This window comes from Amblyomma mixtum, chromosome 10 (genome assembly GCF_055824585.1).
Source record: "Amblyomma mixtum isolate Tamu chromosome 10, ASM5582458v1, whole genome shotgun sequence".
Taxonomy (NCBI): Eukaryota; Metazoa; Arthropoda; class Arachnida; order Ixodida; family Ixodidae; genus Amblyomma; species Amblyomma mixtum.
In genome coordinates, this window is record NC_143021.1 from 70,505,413 (window position 1) to 70,522,287 (window position 16,875).

The 16,875-nt window shown below is 47.9% G+C and overlaps 1 protein-coding gene across 2 annotated transcripts in view; it reads left to right on the plus strand.

The window, feature by feature from the left end:
- Nucleotides 1–10,626, plus strand: part of LOC149326077 (uncharacterized) — a 127,734-nt gene extending 117,108 nt beyond the window's left edge. For both annotated transcript variants that reach the window (XM_089562369.1, XM_089562370.1), the window contains exon 6: nucleotides 10,067–10,626. In XM_089562369.1, the coding sequence (XP_089418495.1) occupies nucleotides 10,067–10,487 (421 nt within the window). In that variant the 3' untranslated portion in view covers nucleotides 10,488–10,626. The remainder of the gene's footprint in view (nucleotides 1–10,066) is intronic.
- The last annotated feature ends 6,249 nt before the right edge of the window (nucleotides 10,627–16,875 follow it).

Here is a 16,875-nt window from a genome sequence, read left to right on the forward strand (position 1 = left end):
GAAAAAGGCAGCAACAATGAGAGTTCAGTTTGAAGCGAGGGCTCCGGCTTCGAAGGGCGCCGCCGTGTTTGTCGCCGCACGGTGACAACCGGTCTGGACCAATCGGCCTCGCCGCGCTGCTTTCCGCCCCAGTCAGCGTCAAAAGCGGCCAAATCCGCTTTGCTCGCTGGATTTTCGGGCAAATGTGAACGCTCATTAACTGATCTAATTCGAACCCCACTGCCGCGATCGCTGCCAACCGACGCTTCTGCTGCACCTCCATTTTTGACGACTACTCTCAAAACAGGTCCCAGCTGCCGTTCGCTGCCAACCTGGTGTCGAGAGCTTGGCTGCTTCTTCTGTTTCCGTCCGCTCTGTCGTCTGCAATTCATGTCCCTCATGTGAATGCTTTTAGGACGTGGACGGCCCTCTGACGTGACGTGACGTCACGGATTCGTTCCGCGAGATCTGCAATTCGGTCTGTCATGTGAATCCATCTTAAAGGGGTGGAGACACCAAATTTGTGGTTGGCACGTTCTTTGTTTCAAATGTTTCTTATGGCTCCAGGAAGCATGATACACACTCAAAGATTCATATATTCACAGTGTATAATTTTATTATCGCATTTTTAGGTGAACGATTTTCGGATTCGGAACGCCGAGTTGGACAGTGACGTCACAGTGTAGGACGATCAACTACTTCGCGTGGTCACGTGGGCCCACAAAAGTTGTGACGCACCTACTGCTGCATCGTCTGCTTTCTCGCACGCGTGCTGACCAGCGCATGAAAACAAAGAACGGCATGGCTAGTCCTAGCATCTTGGATTTTGACGAATCTGATTCCAATGAGGACATCGTCATTTTTTTGATCGCACGATACCGTCTTTGCGGGTTCGCGTTAGGATGCGAAGCACTTTGCAAAATGCCAGTAAGCATCACTGCGCTGCTCTACCCAAGCTCCGCCCACAACTGGTGTCACACTTCGCCGCTGTGCAGCAGTACCTGAGCGCTGCTTGGGATGGTGTACAAATATCACAAGAAAAGACAAGATCGCCTTGTTATCAGAAAGACTGCCAGCTATATTCAAGCAGCGACAAAGCATGCCTGCTTATATGTTGGGAGCTTCCGGCAACGGCACCGCTCGCGGGCGCTTCGAGCGACGAGCTCTGCTGCTGCTGCCTGGCTGTTGTAGCTGTCGCTAGGCCTATAGCCGGCTTCGCATCAGAGCTGCAGCGGCCGGCAATTAGGAAGTCGCGTGCGCTATAATAAAAGGCCTACTCTTCACATATAGCTTTTGTGTCAACAGCATCATCTCACAATAAAACAATAGTATGGTCAATCTCCGCGACGCCTTCGGCAGCGGAGCTAGCGGGTGCCAGGACCAGACCCCAACGTACGTTGGGCCAGCGGCAGCTGCGAGGCGGTTGTGGCCAGAAATTTGCTCACATCACAGTTGTTACCTCTACCAGCAGCTCAGTATTGGTCAGCGATCCTCAAAAATGACACTTTTTTCACATTTCTCATCCCAGGGTTTACTATTTGCGTCGAGCACTCTTTAGGTCGTTTTTATGACGTTGGCAGGCGGGATCCAGGCTGGCCGGCCGGCCGGCAGGCTCGGCGTGCTTCATGTCCGCACAAGAAAATACAAAACAGCCATGCTACCAGAAAGGATGCTTCCTAGATTCGAGCAACGACAGCATGCCTGTGCAAAAGTGGATCTTTCGGCAACGACACCGCCTGCGGCAACGCCGGGCGACGACCTGCGCGCTGGTCAGACTGCCCTAGTTGTCGCTAGGCCTAGCTGGTTTCGCATTGACGCCACAGCTGAGGGCGCTTCGGGACTGGCCAGCGCTCAGAAAGGTGCTTTGCTCGGCACCCCTTTACTGTGAACTCGTCCCATAATAGAAGATATGCTCGATTTCCACGACGCCTTCAGCAATGGAGCTAGCAGATGGCAGGCGAACCGCACCAGGTAGCAGCAGCACCAAAGCGGCTTCCCTTCTACCAGCAACTCGGTATTGGCCAATGATCGTCAGAAACGATGTATTTTTGACATACCCCAGGGCTTGCTATGACTGGGAACAAACAATACATGCCGTAACTGGCACGGTCGTGTGCATCAGTGGAGAGATTTAGCGTAGCGTGATCCGCTTCCGCACGCCGCCAGTGTGCTGGTTTATCCCGACGGGGCAGGCATGCAAACAGCTAGCCAGCGCCTGGCACTTTGTGGTGTCCTTAGGGCGACTGCCTGCAGAAGTGGATTGGGCTGCGTTAAATCGGAGAATGCACGGCTCCCTTGACTTCCGTGGAACAAGTCTGAACTAACTGCAGCTGCCCAGCCACTTTCTGTGCGTGAAATTTGGGAATCACACGCTGAGCTCGCTAGCGCGAGACATGTGGAGATGGGTGCGCTGCCTTTCAGACGCCTGGCGCAGGGTGCACATTGTGTGCGCCTAACTGGTCTCATGGAGGCACCGCTTGAAAGCAATAGCTGTGTAACAGTTGGAGACCCACTTGTAGGTCTCACAACCCACAGCTGGTACGTTGGCACCGCATGTAGGTCGACTCCCCGAATTTCCGACAGCCATTTTTGCAGAAAGTGTACACAGCTTCAATGAGCATGGCAAAGCTTCAATGCATGCTTAGCTTTTTTATGTAATGGCCTTGTGTGTTAGAAAAATACATGATTTTAAAAATGTCTTTTGCACCGTTCAACATTTTGCGTGCCAGAAGTATTCAAAATATTCGCTTCGAAATTATTACAAGAAAATTACTATTCGCACATGCCTGGTTTATAGATGTACTTCAGTTTTGAAACTCTCCCACTGGAGTTGGGCGCGACTTGCTCCTAGGAGTGAGGGCACTGCAGTTGACACTTGTGCTGTCACGGCCGTCGCGCTGTGCTGGTGACAGTGTGCACCTCTTTGGATGTGGTGGTAGAATGTTTTGCTGTTCGTTTGGTTTTCTTGACATGCCATTCCATTCATGGCTTTTAATAATGGCAATCAATGAGAAGTTTGAAAGGTGTCATGATTGGCATGGTGAACTAGTACCGCTCATGCAGCCGTTCTTTGTTAGGAAGTGCTATTCTTATCAAACTTCCGAGCGTTTAAGCAATGTGGCTCCTCTAAGACGAGCTGAAATTCAACTGACCTGCTTCATGCACTGTTGGACTGGCAGCTAAGGAGATATTTGATTCCTATCTATCCTCAGAAAGGGGAAAAAGGTCACTCCCAGTGCGGGCAGGCTGCTCGAGAAAACGCCGAACAAGGGTGCATTCACATTTTCCGATCCTGCCTAGCTATCTGTCATTTAGTGGCAATCGCCAAAGTGTATGGACGGATTATAGCAGCATGCAGCCAGTATCGTTTCAGTCAGGCTGAGAAGAGCTGCGGCACAAGATCATTTGGAGGCCTTTGTCCTGCTGTGGTGTGGCCGGGCTGAGGCTGATGATGGCTAATCTCACAGCCAGTACTGAAAAGGGTGCTTGACTGCCTTGCAATTGGCAGATCGAACTACCTTGATGTTGTTCTTAGAACCAGGTCCTGATCCCCAGGAAGTGCATTTTCTACGAAACGGAAAGGAGAGGCTGTATTAATCATCAAGAGTAGTGAGCCTCACTTTTCGGTTGGCTGTCCTGTAATGGATTTATAGCCCAGTTGGTTCATTTTTATTTGGCAACATGCAAGCATTTTTTGTTTATTTATTTATTTAAAATGGCAAGAAAGAAGAAAAAAAAGTCTGTGTAGTGAGGGCACCTATAGTGGTGTTACGTTGCCTTGTAATTTGTGTGGTGTCGCTTACTTTCCGTGATTGTGTTTGTCCCTCATACAAGGTGAATGGCTCACAAGCCCGACTGCACAAGTGTTGCTTGGCACAAAGCTTGCGCACAGCGGGACGGCCAAAGACTTTCGTGAGGCTGGTTTTAAGATCTGCCCAGCTGGAGATGTCAGCCTCGTGGTCAGTCAATATCGCCGCCAGTGAATGGCTCTCTGATGTCGGCGCCAACGGCTACAGGACGGTCTAGCTGCGCATCGACGGCGCATTGCCACAAATCTATACGTGCGTCTGATAATGTGGGTGTTCAGTAGCGTCCTGTATTGTTAATTTGATTATAAACTCTGTCTTACGGAAGAAATTCTTGATCACTACGCAGTCATTGCTACTCACGCGAATTTATTCCACGGCAGAGAACAGAGTTACCCGAACTGGGACATCGACACCTGGTCAGTCAGTTACTGTCAGTAACCTCAGACACCTCGAGCACATTATGCCAGTGTGAAGTGGCAGGTCTGGCTTGTCGCCTTCGGTGGCATTCAGAGAAGGCAGCATGTGGTGCTCCGCATGGTTGTCGAGCACAGACAGGACATTCCTGTTTTTTTTTTTTTTTTCCAGGCTTGGCGAACAACTCGCCTGTCATCCCCATACCCCCCCCCCCCTTCTAAATAGTGGCACACCGGCCGAAAACCAAAGTCGCGCATGAGCTTTCATAGCACTGCGGCTTGCTAGTCTTCCCGAGGCAGCACGGCCCCCCCCCCTCCCCCCCACCCCACCTCGCTGCTGTCCATGCTCATGCATAGGGTGGTAATGCTAAGCTTGCTGCACTTTTCACCATTCCGTTGGCATTCTATACATCCCATTTTTAGAGTTCACGTTGTTTCCTTAGAAAGGAGGCCTGGAGGAGGCATTCATTGCTCCTGAGAGAAGGGGGGTTCCGGGCACAAATTTTACATGGTTTCGCTGTAATTGATTTGTATGGCCACATTTGTTTGTTGCCATAATCGTAATACATATTTTGACAGTAGCACCACACTTGTTCATAATAAGCGAATGTTCGTTATAACTGCGGCCACTATAAGTGGGCCCGACTCTGTAACAGGCACTCTAGCATGTACGAGAAGCAGTTTGTAGCCGGCTGTTTATAGCAGTATGGTGTCGTGCATATGTGAGCAATGTAGGTTGTGCGTGCATGGGTGCATGCGTGCGTGCGTATCTTTTCACATGAAAAGGTTGCTCAAGTTTCTGAAACGTATATAACCACCCCTTCTTCTGTGACAGCCTTATTGTGAACAAGGGCCCCGTATGGGACCCGAAACGTCATTTTTCATCTTTTGACTTGGTCAGTGACCCAATTTTCATTTGTGAATTAGTAATGAGACAATGCGTCCATCAGTGCATCTCCGTTGTTTTCGTTTTCGCCGCCCTGCAGTTGCTCGCGTAGCCCGGGATACATGTGACTTTTTTTCAACGATATTCGTGCGGCAGAAAATGTGGTGTTGCGACGCCCGGCTGGAGATACACGGAGCGAAGAAGCACCACCCTCGACGCGAAAGCAATTGTGATCACTACACTTCACCGCATGTCTACAAAAGTAGGTGCAACAAACACCCAGTTTGGGATCTGGCACTGACATGGCGGCCAGAGATTCATGCTTGGTCTTTTAAGCATTGTCAGCATTGTGGTGACGTCACGCCGAGACCGAGAGCCGTCATCCGGGCACTGAATTCCACTCATCCGGGCTCTGAAACGAGAACATCCGGGCACCGTACGAGATTTAACGAGTTTAAACGAGACTCTCTAAGCCCTCCTACGGGACCGGCATACAAGCGCCGGTTGCTCTCCAAACGAGTCACAAAAAATAACTGCTGCAAGTGTCTTCTCAATGTTCATCAAGATATCACTCGAGCTGTGCATTTGATTGCATGGAATTATAATTTCCAATTTCTAATAATGCGTGCGAAAAGCACATAAATGTCACGATAATAATAATGCTTTATTTCCACCAAATCAAATACAATTTGATGGAGGAGGGGAGAAAAAAAGCGGCTATCCGCTTGACGGAGTTCTCCTCTCCTGTTCAGACGGCAGTGACAGAAAACGAGGAACTAAATTGAACATCAAGTCATCAAGTCATTAAGAACATAAAAGGAAGAACTAAATTGAACATCAAGTCATAGATGAACAAAAACATCAATATAAGCAATGCCTGTAACCGAACAGAATACACAGAAATCAAAAGGGGGTATCAGCAACGAAAAAGGGGTATCAGCACAGTAGACGACCAGTCATCAAATAACAGAAAGGGTGGAGAGCAATTCATAAAACAGGAGTTGATGTATTAGCACTTAACCAAATGAACAATCATGCTACGCAGAGAGGAGGTGGTGATTTCACGGAGGTTTACGCCTGCTTCAATTAACTGGTTTTGTAAATACGGTAGTTGGTAATTAAGTCTTTGACGACCGTAGCTAGTTCTTGTGAATGGTAAAACCCATTGTTGTTTGTGGCGATGCGGATATGGTGAATCGGACTGATGCAAAGGAGCCATAGAGGAAATGGTGTCAACATGGCGCTTTTGCTCAACTGTATACACGCGCAGCAGTCTGTAAGCATAGAGGTTTAATATGGTGATAATGTTGAGGTTAGTTACCAAATCCTGAGTTGTGTGTCTAACGGGCAAGTCATAAACTATACGAAGGACTTTTTTCTGAAGTACTAATATCTTGTGTAAGTTAGTATGTGTTGTTGCCCACACTAATGTGCAGTAGTTTAGGTGTGAACAGAACAGGGAATTATATAAGAGAAGTTTGGCTGTCTGTGGTAAAATATGTCTGTGGCGTGATAGAAAACCTATAACCTTAGATGTCTTCAACATGACATGACTGACATGGTCATCCCACAGCATATTTTCGTGAAAATAAACACCAAGTGATTTGAATGATTTTAGTATTTCAATTTCTTGTGGTTTATAAGAGAGAGCTAGTTCTGCACTACAAGTTTTATTCTTCGGACGGAAAATTACAACTTTGGATTTTGACACATTTATTGAAAGAAAATTTGAGTCTGACCATTCCTCTAGATTCTTTAATATGCGATTAGCATGCATGTTTAGATCGTCACAGGTATCACCAGGTATAAGGATAGTAGTGTCATCGGCATAAATGATAAAGCGGGCGGAAGTGTCAATAGTTACAATGTCATTAATGTAGAGATTGAACAGCAGAGGGCCAAGGATGCTGCCCTGAGGGACACCGGTATTAACTGAGCGTTGTGATGATTTGAAGTTTCTAATCTGAACATATTGTTTTCGAGATGATAAATAAGATTTCAAGAGATGCAAAGCTTGTCCTCGTATCCCGTATAGTTCAAGCTTTTCCAAAAGAATACTGTGACTAATCCTGTCGAACGCCTTCGTGAAATCCACAAATATGCCTAGTACTAACATTTTGTTTTCAAAATGTTCTTTTCGTGAAGAAGGGCAAGCTCTGTTGATTTATTCTGTCTGAATCCATACTGTGAACTAGTAATTATGTTATGAGATTGCAAAAATTTTTCCATTCGTATTAGCACGATTTTTTCTAAACCTTTAGAAAATACTGGAAGAATACTAATTGGTCTGTAATTACCAAAGTCATTCTTATTACCCTTTTTATACAGGACAGTCACCTTTGCTATTTGCATATCTGAGGGGAAGGTTGCGGTTTCTAGACATAAGTTATATATATAAGCAAGAGGAGTAGAGATGTATTCAATGATATATTTCACTGGGCGAATCTGGATGTTGTTGACGTCACAAGAAGTGGAGTTTGATAATTCATGGAATGTATGTATAATTTCGCTTTCATCAACAGGTGCAAGGAAAAGAGTGGCAGGGCACCTAGAGATAGATCTATGGTGCAGTTCAGATGCAGGTTGAACATATTGTGTGAAATGAGTGTTAAATGCTTCGGCTAAGTTTTCTCCTACATAATCTTTTCCGTCATGGGTCACCTTATCAATGGTAGCGTTGACATACTTGGCATCAAGGGATCGCAGCTTTTTCCAAAGTATGTCAGGACGGTCGACTGAGCCAAAGTAATTCTCATAATAATGTCTCCTTGCATTGCGGATGTCATTGTTTGACTTATTTCTGTATTTCTTAAATTGTTCAAGAATAGAAATGTTTTTTGATGCAACAAAAGAACTGTACGATAAACTTCGTTGTCATACGTGATCTCTTAGGGGCTTCACGCATCGAAGCAAAGCCGTGCAGGCGCACGGGGCCCGGGGGAGGAGCTTCGTGTCGTCTGCTACCGCGCTGGCGCGCACCTCGCTTGCACCTCGCTTGAGGTGCGCGCAGGCGCAGCGCTGTAGCAGACGACACGAAGCTCCTGCCCCGGGCCCCTGTGCGCCTGCGCAGCTTTGCTTCGATGCGCGAACGCGCCGGATCCGCTGGCGCTCCGCGGAGCGCGGCCACGTGGAGCTGTGTTCGCACTTAGAGTGGACCACCGTGTACATTCTTGTCAGGCCTGCGTCTCGTCGTGCCCACGTACGCTTCTGCATCGTCCTGGATTTCAATGCCGCCACCGTCACAGCTGCTTAAGCCGAGCAATGGAGCCTGTGTTAGGCCCGTAAACATTTCATGCTTACTCTACTCTCGGTTACGGGAGAGGCGCAATTTTTTTTCAGCCTGTGCAGATGACGGTGGCCCTTTCTGGTTTTGGATCGACACAAATGTCACTGTATTCCGGTATCGTTTGCATTTCGGATGAATTTTGGACGAATATCCTCCAGCAAAAGTTTTTTCAACGCGTTTCGTATGAGCTCATTTATCTGTAGTCAAAATGTGGATTGCAGAAGAACTGCAGATTGGGCTAGTTGGTGTAGATTCATAGTGATGGTTCAACAGCGCAAACACACACAGACCAAGAAGGAGAGCAGACACACACAGCGCTGAACTTACAACTGATTTTTTATTAGGAAGAAGCATGTCATTATATACACACACGAAAACAACACACATGAAAAAACAGCGCACATGCGCAATGTCAACAATCTCATTGTTGAGATTGTTGACATTGCGCATGTGCGCTGTTTTTTCATGTGTGTTGTTTTCGTGTGTGTATATAATGACATGCTTCTTCCTAATAAAAAATCAGTTGTAAGTTCAGCGCTGTGTGTGTCTGCTCTCCTTCTTGGTCTGTGTGTGTTTGCGCTGTTGAACCATCACTGTGGATTGCAGCGTCTTCGCGCCTCTCCTCTGGCTACTTTTTGCACCCTCAAAGGCCGGTGCTGCTCAGCCGGCTGCTGACGCGTGCAGGAATTACTCAGGAAGGGGGAGGACTTCTTGACCTGCCTGAGCGGCTGACTGGCTGTGATCATGGTAGCTGCGGGACGCCTGAAAGGCTATAACCAATAGCCATCTATGAACAGAATTACGCAGCAACTTGCGACGAAGGAGGGCATGAGCATGAAAAAGTTGCCGGAAAGGACTTGCCAACTTCCATGCGTGATTGTGGGGTCTCTGCTGCGTGTAGAACTATTGTTTGGCGCAGGTGTTCATGACGAGAGAATGTTGTGACTGAGCAAATTTATGTACTCTCTGCAGAAGGTGTTTCCGAGCCCCTTTAAGTATGATTCTAGCAGAGATAAAGGAACTCGTCGTATTTCGTAATGTTCCAAATTTTGTAATAGCAAGTTGTTAAGAAAGTCAGATGCATTTGAAAAATCAGCATAAATGCCAAGGATAATCTGTTTCTTCTCAAAGGCATTAATTATTACATATGCAAGGCAATTTGAGTCTAAAACTTGTGTGGTTGGCTAGGTGGTATTTCTGCGACGTTTGATTTCCACGAGCGCGAGGGCCTGCGGTGTTGGCCGAGTGATCAGCTTCGCTCCCTGCTGCTTTAGGCCACTCGGCCACCGCCGCAGCCTCCCGTCTTCATCTCTCGTCCCTTCTGCACTGCATATGTCTGCGTAAGAGCACTTCAAATAATGGTGCACGAGGCGTAAGGTATCCCACTCATGTACACAGGCTATCCCATAGACCACTCCCTCCACCACATGCGAGACTGAAGCCGCCAATTGATGCCGGCTTCTAATATCTTCCCCAGCCTCTCCTGAGGAGGACACCCAGACTTTTAACATTTCTCGTGGCAGTGCACCGATCCCGCCACCCATACCCCCCTGGACCACCTGAGGGCGAAATAGTTTTTCAGTCGGTACAATCTCCTCATCCCAAAGGGAAAACATGCAAGAGCGAGTCTGCAAACTCAAATGTGCCTGTCTTCTTTGCAGTCCCTATCGTCAGTGTGTCGTGCTGTGCGCAGGCCTCCCACCTACGACGAGCTGCGACGGGAGGTGACGGCGTTGAAGCAGCAGAGCGCCGACCTGCGGCGCGACATTTGCGAGGCGGCGCGCCAGGCGGCACGAGTCAAAGCAGCTCTGTCTCGTCAGTCAGAGCGGCTATCCCGCTTCCTGCGGGCGGATCAGGTCGAGCGTCTCGTGAAGCAGCCCGGCGATGCTCCTGTGCACTGGACGGAGCCCACGCTGCGCTTTGCCCTGGATGTTTACCGCTGTTCACCCAAGGCGTATCGCACCATGCTGGCGGCCCACTACCCGCTTCCATCCGAAGGTGCGCTGCATGCATTCTGCGTCGAGCACGGCGTACGCGACGGCGTGCCACCGGAGCTTCTGCAAACGGAGCTAGGAAAAGACCAAGAGGATGGTGCAAACATAGTGTGGCTGTGAGTGCATCCACAGCTCATAATACATGTGCAGTGACCCAGTCCCACCACTAGGGGTTTTGGCAGTGCCCGCAGTTCATGAGGCCACCGACCGCTGTAGGGGCGGCGGTCGGATTTAATAAAAACGACGCATTACGAATGTGCGACACTCTCTTCTTAGCCTTGTTGGAACATGCAGCTTCCAACGGCTCTATGGACGCATAAGCTTTAAAATCGTTAAATGATTTGAGCTCCCATCCTTGGTAAATTCAGGCAAATGTCTTCCAGAAACTACTGCGAGCCTGAGGCCAAACGTAAAGCTGAATGGTGAGCTGGTGTCTAGTTTGCTATGCCTGCTTTCTTGGTATCGATGAATCTGTCGCGATTATCACGTGCCGAATTGCAAAGGCCAAACTACAGCTGTGGCGCTTCTTGTACTGCTTTCTTTTTACAACATGCAGATTTGATTATGTCATCTAGCCAAAGGCAGCGTGCTTCTACCACGTCCTCAGCTTCACTCCAAGTTTGGAGCTGAAGGTGGCAAGGATCGGCACTGGGAAGTGCGTTGGAAAGTAGCACTTGGTGTGGTTGTCGCTGTAGTGTCGCGCATTATTATGGCTGTTTTATTTTCAAGTGGATGGAAATAGTGAGCCGTTATTTTGGGCTGTGTGGGTTCATGCTACAAGGCACAAGAGTGGACAGGACGAACGAAGAATGAACACTGACACGGCGCTTTGTTCATACGCAATGCCTTATGACCTCGAGCCTACCATAAGCTTGGAAAGAACGCTAACATCATCTTAATCCGTAAGAAAGGAGACGTCAAGGACTTGAAAAATTACAGACCACTCAGCTTACTCTCCCTTGCCTATCAGGTATTTACTAAGGTAATCACGAATAGAGTCTAGTACAGCGTCAAACTTCAATCAACCAAAACATCAGGCAGGCTTTCGTAAAGGGCACTTGACAATAGACCATATTCACACCATCAGTCAGGTGATAGAGAAATGCGGAGAATACAACCTCTATATATAGCCTTTATAGACTGTTTACAGAGAGCAGTTTGCTCTGTCCACTGCAGATGGCGCCACTAGGAGGTTTGCCACTTCTGGCCTTCGAAGCCGGCGTTAGCAGCATCACCGCGCAGTGCGAAACGCTGTTGCACAGCTTGTGTACGAACGTCAAGTGACTCTTAACCAACCCAGCTGTGATACGGATGTCATGCAAATTGTTGAATTAATTTAGCAGTGAATGAATGTAGCTGTTTGTTGAATTAATATCTAGAGCTAATACCCCTGTGATATAGCGTCGGAAAAATAAGACGCGCTTGTTACAAACCGCGACACAACTGCCGCCGTTTCTGGAGGAGCTGTCTTGCGAGTTCATGCTGCTTCCAAGCAGACAAGAACGTTAATGTGTTGTTCCACGAAAAAAATAAACATATCACAAACGCCGCGCGCCAGTTTAATTCAACGCCAGCAGTAGCTGCGGGAATGGCAGAACGAGTGTACATATGCCTGTAACCTTTCTCACCTTTGATAAACACTGATCCAATACATCGAATGATCGGTGCTTTTTCTTACCTTTGCAATAAGTGCTTCCTTGGCGTCGGCAAGGTGCTCACTAAATTGTCGTGCCTACTTAAAGGGACACTGAGGAGAAATTGAAGTTGACTTGTATCGACAGAATACCAGCTCCTGATTACAAAAACGCCACTCATACTGAAAACAAAGTTCTTGTAACATAGAAAAGAGCAAGAACCAAAATACAGGTATCGCCGCCACAGGCCAAACTCGCAAGTACAAGCTTCATGACGTCATAGGACAAAAGAATGTTGTTAGAACCAATAGTTCTAGCAACACTAGGACACGAGAAGCCACGAATCACTGAGGCGCAGGAAATGCATGCGCAAATCTCCTTGACGTCGCCAGATGGCGCCACGTACCCGACAGATACGCGCGCTCCTGCAGCGCCGGGACAAATCAGCGCCTGCTCGCAGCGGTATGCGGGCTCCCGGTATTCCGCTAACGGTAACAAGGTACACGGTATGCTAATGGTGTCTATTTGCGAGAACTTCGTTGACGACTTCAAGAATGGGATCCATTGTAACGCTGGCAAAACGTCGGTGCAAACGTAAGTGAAGCGACTGTAGCGACGGCCGCAATAGCCGATAGATGCCTTCAACGTGCGGCCGGCGGTAGCTTTCGTTTCGGCTGCTGCTGGGCCGCAGAAATCACGGAGTCTGCGTTACGTCATGTGCACGTCATGTTTCACGTCACTTAGTCCTGTGTCGTCATAGGAGAATCCCAAGTTTGAATCAGAGCGGCGGGAAAAACTTTTTCAACTTGGAATCCAAATTTCTTAGAAATAAATGCATCTTTCGCTGCCGGCCAAGTGGCAACAAAGCCATGAAATGCCGAACTATTGGATTTTGCTATAAAAAAAATATTAATAGACGCTAGCTTTAACGCTAGCACGGCGGAAGCGGCAACTGAGCGTCCTCAAAGGAGGCGTTTCGATATGCAATTCTGTCGCCCAGTGAAAAGCTCTACAGAAGTGCGCTAATGCTAGGGACAGCGGTGAAATTTATCATTACAGGACTTCGAATATTCCAGCTTATTCCGACTGTTTACATCTGCGGGTGCTGAACTCCGAGCAGTTTTCAGTTTTACTTAGCAAGAGAGCACGGTCGAGCGTCGCTGAGCTTCTGAAGGGGTCCTTGCAAAACATCCATACTCTTTCTTTGGAAGCCGGAATGTTAACGGAAGATAAAGTAAATATCTAGACAATCGGCCGGCCATCATACGCACGCGGAAGTTCGGCTGTAAGTCGCGTGCACAGTGCTGAGCAGCGAGCGTTCTTGATAGCCGTGAACACATATTCCTCCATTCGGCAAAAACATTGAGCTCTAGAAAGCACGCTTGCAGGCATTGGCCCGCTATAAATCTGCAGTTCAACAACAAGTTATGCAGTCCACCAATTGTGTTAGAAGGTGAACTGACTGAATAAATATGAACGCGCAGGTAGCTGACCGCGGTCTGTTGACACATTCGAACCGATGCGGTCAGTCTGAAGGAGACGAGTAAATCAGCTGGAATTTTCCAGCACCAACACGTTCTGTGCGCACTCACAAGAAATTTTCGTGCCGTCCGGCAGCTCGTTATCCACAGCGAGAGCCGGAGAAGAGTCTTGCAGCCGGGCGCACCTGCGCGCCGGCAGCCGTCGAAACGAGAAGGCCCGAAGGCCAGCGATGGCGGAATGGTCATGTGACCAAATATGCCGGCGCCCATGCTCCCGCGCTGTAAAGCGTCTATAGATTATGAGAAAGCATGACTGTGTTGAAAACTCGGCAGTCATGCAGGCATTGCGGAATCAGTGTGTTGAACAGGCTTATTTAAGTGTACTGGAAGATGTCTCTTGCATAGCTACGATAATCCTCCGCAAAGTTGGCAATAAAATTGCAATAAGAAAGTGTGTCAGACAGGGAGACACCATATTGCCAATGCTATTCACTGCCTGTTTACAGGAGTTATTTAGAGGTCTGGTTTAGAGGTCCGGTTTGGGAACAGTTGGGGATAATGGAGAATACCTAAGTAATCTGCGATTCACTGATAACATTGCCTTGCTAAGTCACTCATGAGATGGAACTGCAAAACATGATCAATGAGTTAGACAGAGCAGTACTGTGAGTCCAAAAATTAATATGCTGAAAACCAAAGTAATGTTCAACAGTCTAGCAGCAGTTCGCAATTGGTAGCGAGGTGCTGGAAGCAATAAAAGAATATGTCTACTTAGTGCATGTTGTGACTGCTGATCCGTATCACGAGAGCGAAATAACTAGAAGAATAAGAATGGGGTGGAGCGCATTTGGCAGGTTCTCTCAGATCATAAATGGAAGTTTGCCAATATCCCTCAAGAGAAAGGTATACAACAGCTGTATCCTACCGGTACTCACCTATGGGGCACAAACGTGGAGGCTAACAAAGAGGGTTCAGCTTAAGGACAACGCAAGGAGATATGGAAAGAAAAATGATAGGTGATTTGTCGAAGAAAACATACACTCGCTAAGGTTCAAAGAAAAATAAAAAATTGACGTTTTGGCGCCCGTACGGGTGCCTTGATCACAAAGAAGCGAAGGACGGGCCTTTTTTATTTTTTTATTTAAAAATTTTTTTTAAAAAATTTTTCTTCGAACCTTGGCAAGTGTATGTTTTCTTCGACAAATCAGTATGAATTTTCCTCGCCAGACAGGATTCCGTCGAACCCTAGACTTCAAAAATGATAGGTGTAATGTTAAGAGATCGGAAATGGGTGGAGTGGGTGAGGGAACAAACGCAGGTTAATGACATCCTAGACAAAATCAAGAGGAAGAAGTGGGCTTGGGCAGGGCATGTAGTGTGAAGGCAAGATATCCGCTGGTCCTTATTAAGGGTAACGGAGTGGATTCCAAGAGAAGGCAAGCGTAGCGGGGGGCGGCAGAAAATTAGGTGGGCGGATGAGGTTAAGAAGTTTCCGGGGATACAGTGGCGGCAACTGACAAAGGACAGGGTTAATTGGGGAGGCATGGGAGAGGCTCTGCAGTGGGCGTAGTCAGGCTGATGATAACGATGGTGGTGATTCCTTTAATTGCAATGTGCGATGAGCATGTGTGTTTTGTTACAGAGACTGGCGCAGTAGGAAGTGTTGATGCAGAGCGAGAAGTTGGGCATGTCGGTACTGGTATGGTGGCTGGGAGGGGCCAGTGTGACGGCGGGAGCCAGCGGGGCGCACAGAGGAGCGATGAAAGTTGTAGATGGCGCTACTTGCAGCTGCTGTGCAGCTGTCGTGACTGTTGAAGGGGGCGGCGCAGGGCAGCTAGCACGCATGTTGCATCACGTTTGAATTTTGATTGTGATGCGCGGTGCAGACATCCCGAAATGTCTGCAGCTCAGAGATGCATTAATAAGAAGAGTGAAGCAAAGAGCAGAGAATGAAAAGATGCGTTATTTGCTACATCACAACGTGCAGCAGAAGGTTAGCCATGCTAATGAAAAAAAGAGGAAGATCTCATTTAACATTTGGACGTGCAGCAGAATTTTCTCTCTGTACGCGCTGGTTTTTGCTAAAGGCTTGGTGTTAGCGCAAGTAAACGTGGAGAGCGAACAACTTGGAACACTGACTTGTGATTCGGCCATCTGCCGCAAATATAGTGAGTGCCCACAGAAAAAAAAATGCACTAGCAATGCCGCGCGTGATAACACACGGCAACGACACATATTCGTCGTTCTGTTCACTGTCCGCGTGCCCAACAGCATGCCTTTTATAGAAGCTGTAGCTTTTTTAAATGGAAATAGGTTGCATATGTGGGTGCTTTGGCAAACCTCAACATGCGCTGATATTTTCCATCACTGGTTTTGTTGTACAGGTCTACAAGACCAGAGGAAACACTTTACTACATAGCAAAGCAGTCCACATACACACAACATCAAAAAGACCATGAATGATGTTTTTATTAAATAGTGCAGTAATCCAGATTCACACATCAGACCGAGCGAAACAGTGGTCTCTACTTGACTCAGGGAAGACAGTTGGAATCTTGTCGACAGTCAGCTGCGGCTGATCACGTGGAATTTTGCCGACTTACCCATTTATCGCATGCCGAAAAGTCCTTTCGATGTACTTCGATCCGAAGTGGCGTTCACAAACGACACACTCTGTTGTCAGCTCCTTGTCAGCAAGTTTGATATTTCGCGGCCACAGTTCATGTCGAGCTGCGTCTTTAGGTGGTCTGAAAAGGGAGGCCTTGGCTCTGTACCCGCTTCTGCACCCGGGCACAAAACATGTGCACGCTTTCGACGCCATGAGTGCACGCAGCGTTATCTACTGCACAACACAGGATTAGCGCATTATCACCCACTTGTGAAGAAAGAGGCAAAAAAATGGCTGAGGCTTAGCTAAGGTTAAGCCTAGTCAGATGCGAAGCATATTGATGGCTAGGCTTGGTAATACATGGCTTTGCTTGGTTGAATACTTGGTCATTTTAATACAACCAATAGAAGTGTAGCAAGGATTGCCGTGGCAGCAAGGATCATCGGTGAATTCAATGCAGAGTGTACAACCGCTGCCCCAGCACCGGCTACAACAGCATTCTTGGCACCCATGGAAAGTACATTGGAAACACCCTTAGTTATTCCACCACCGCCACCATTCCCTATAGACTGTATTGATGTACCCCCAGCAGCAGCAGGCAGCGCCTCTGATGTGGAGCCTCCACCGCCGCGGCCGACCGCGCGAGCCGGCAGCCCATCTCTCCTCTGCTGTGACGTCACGTGGTGTCACGTGGTCACACTAAAGGTCAATGGTAGCTCCACCGCCGCGTTCGACGGGCTGTAGTGTAGCTCTAGTAATATGCTTCGCATAATAATCACAGTGGC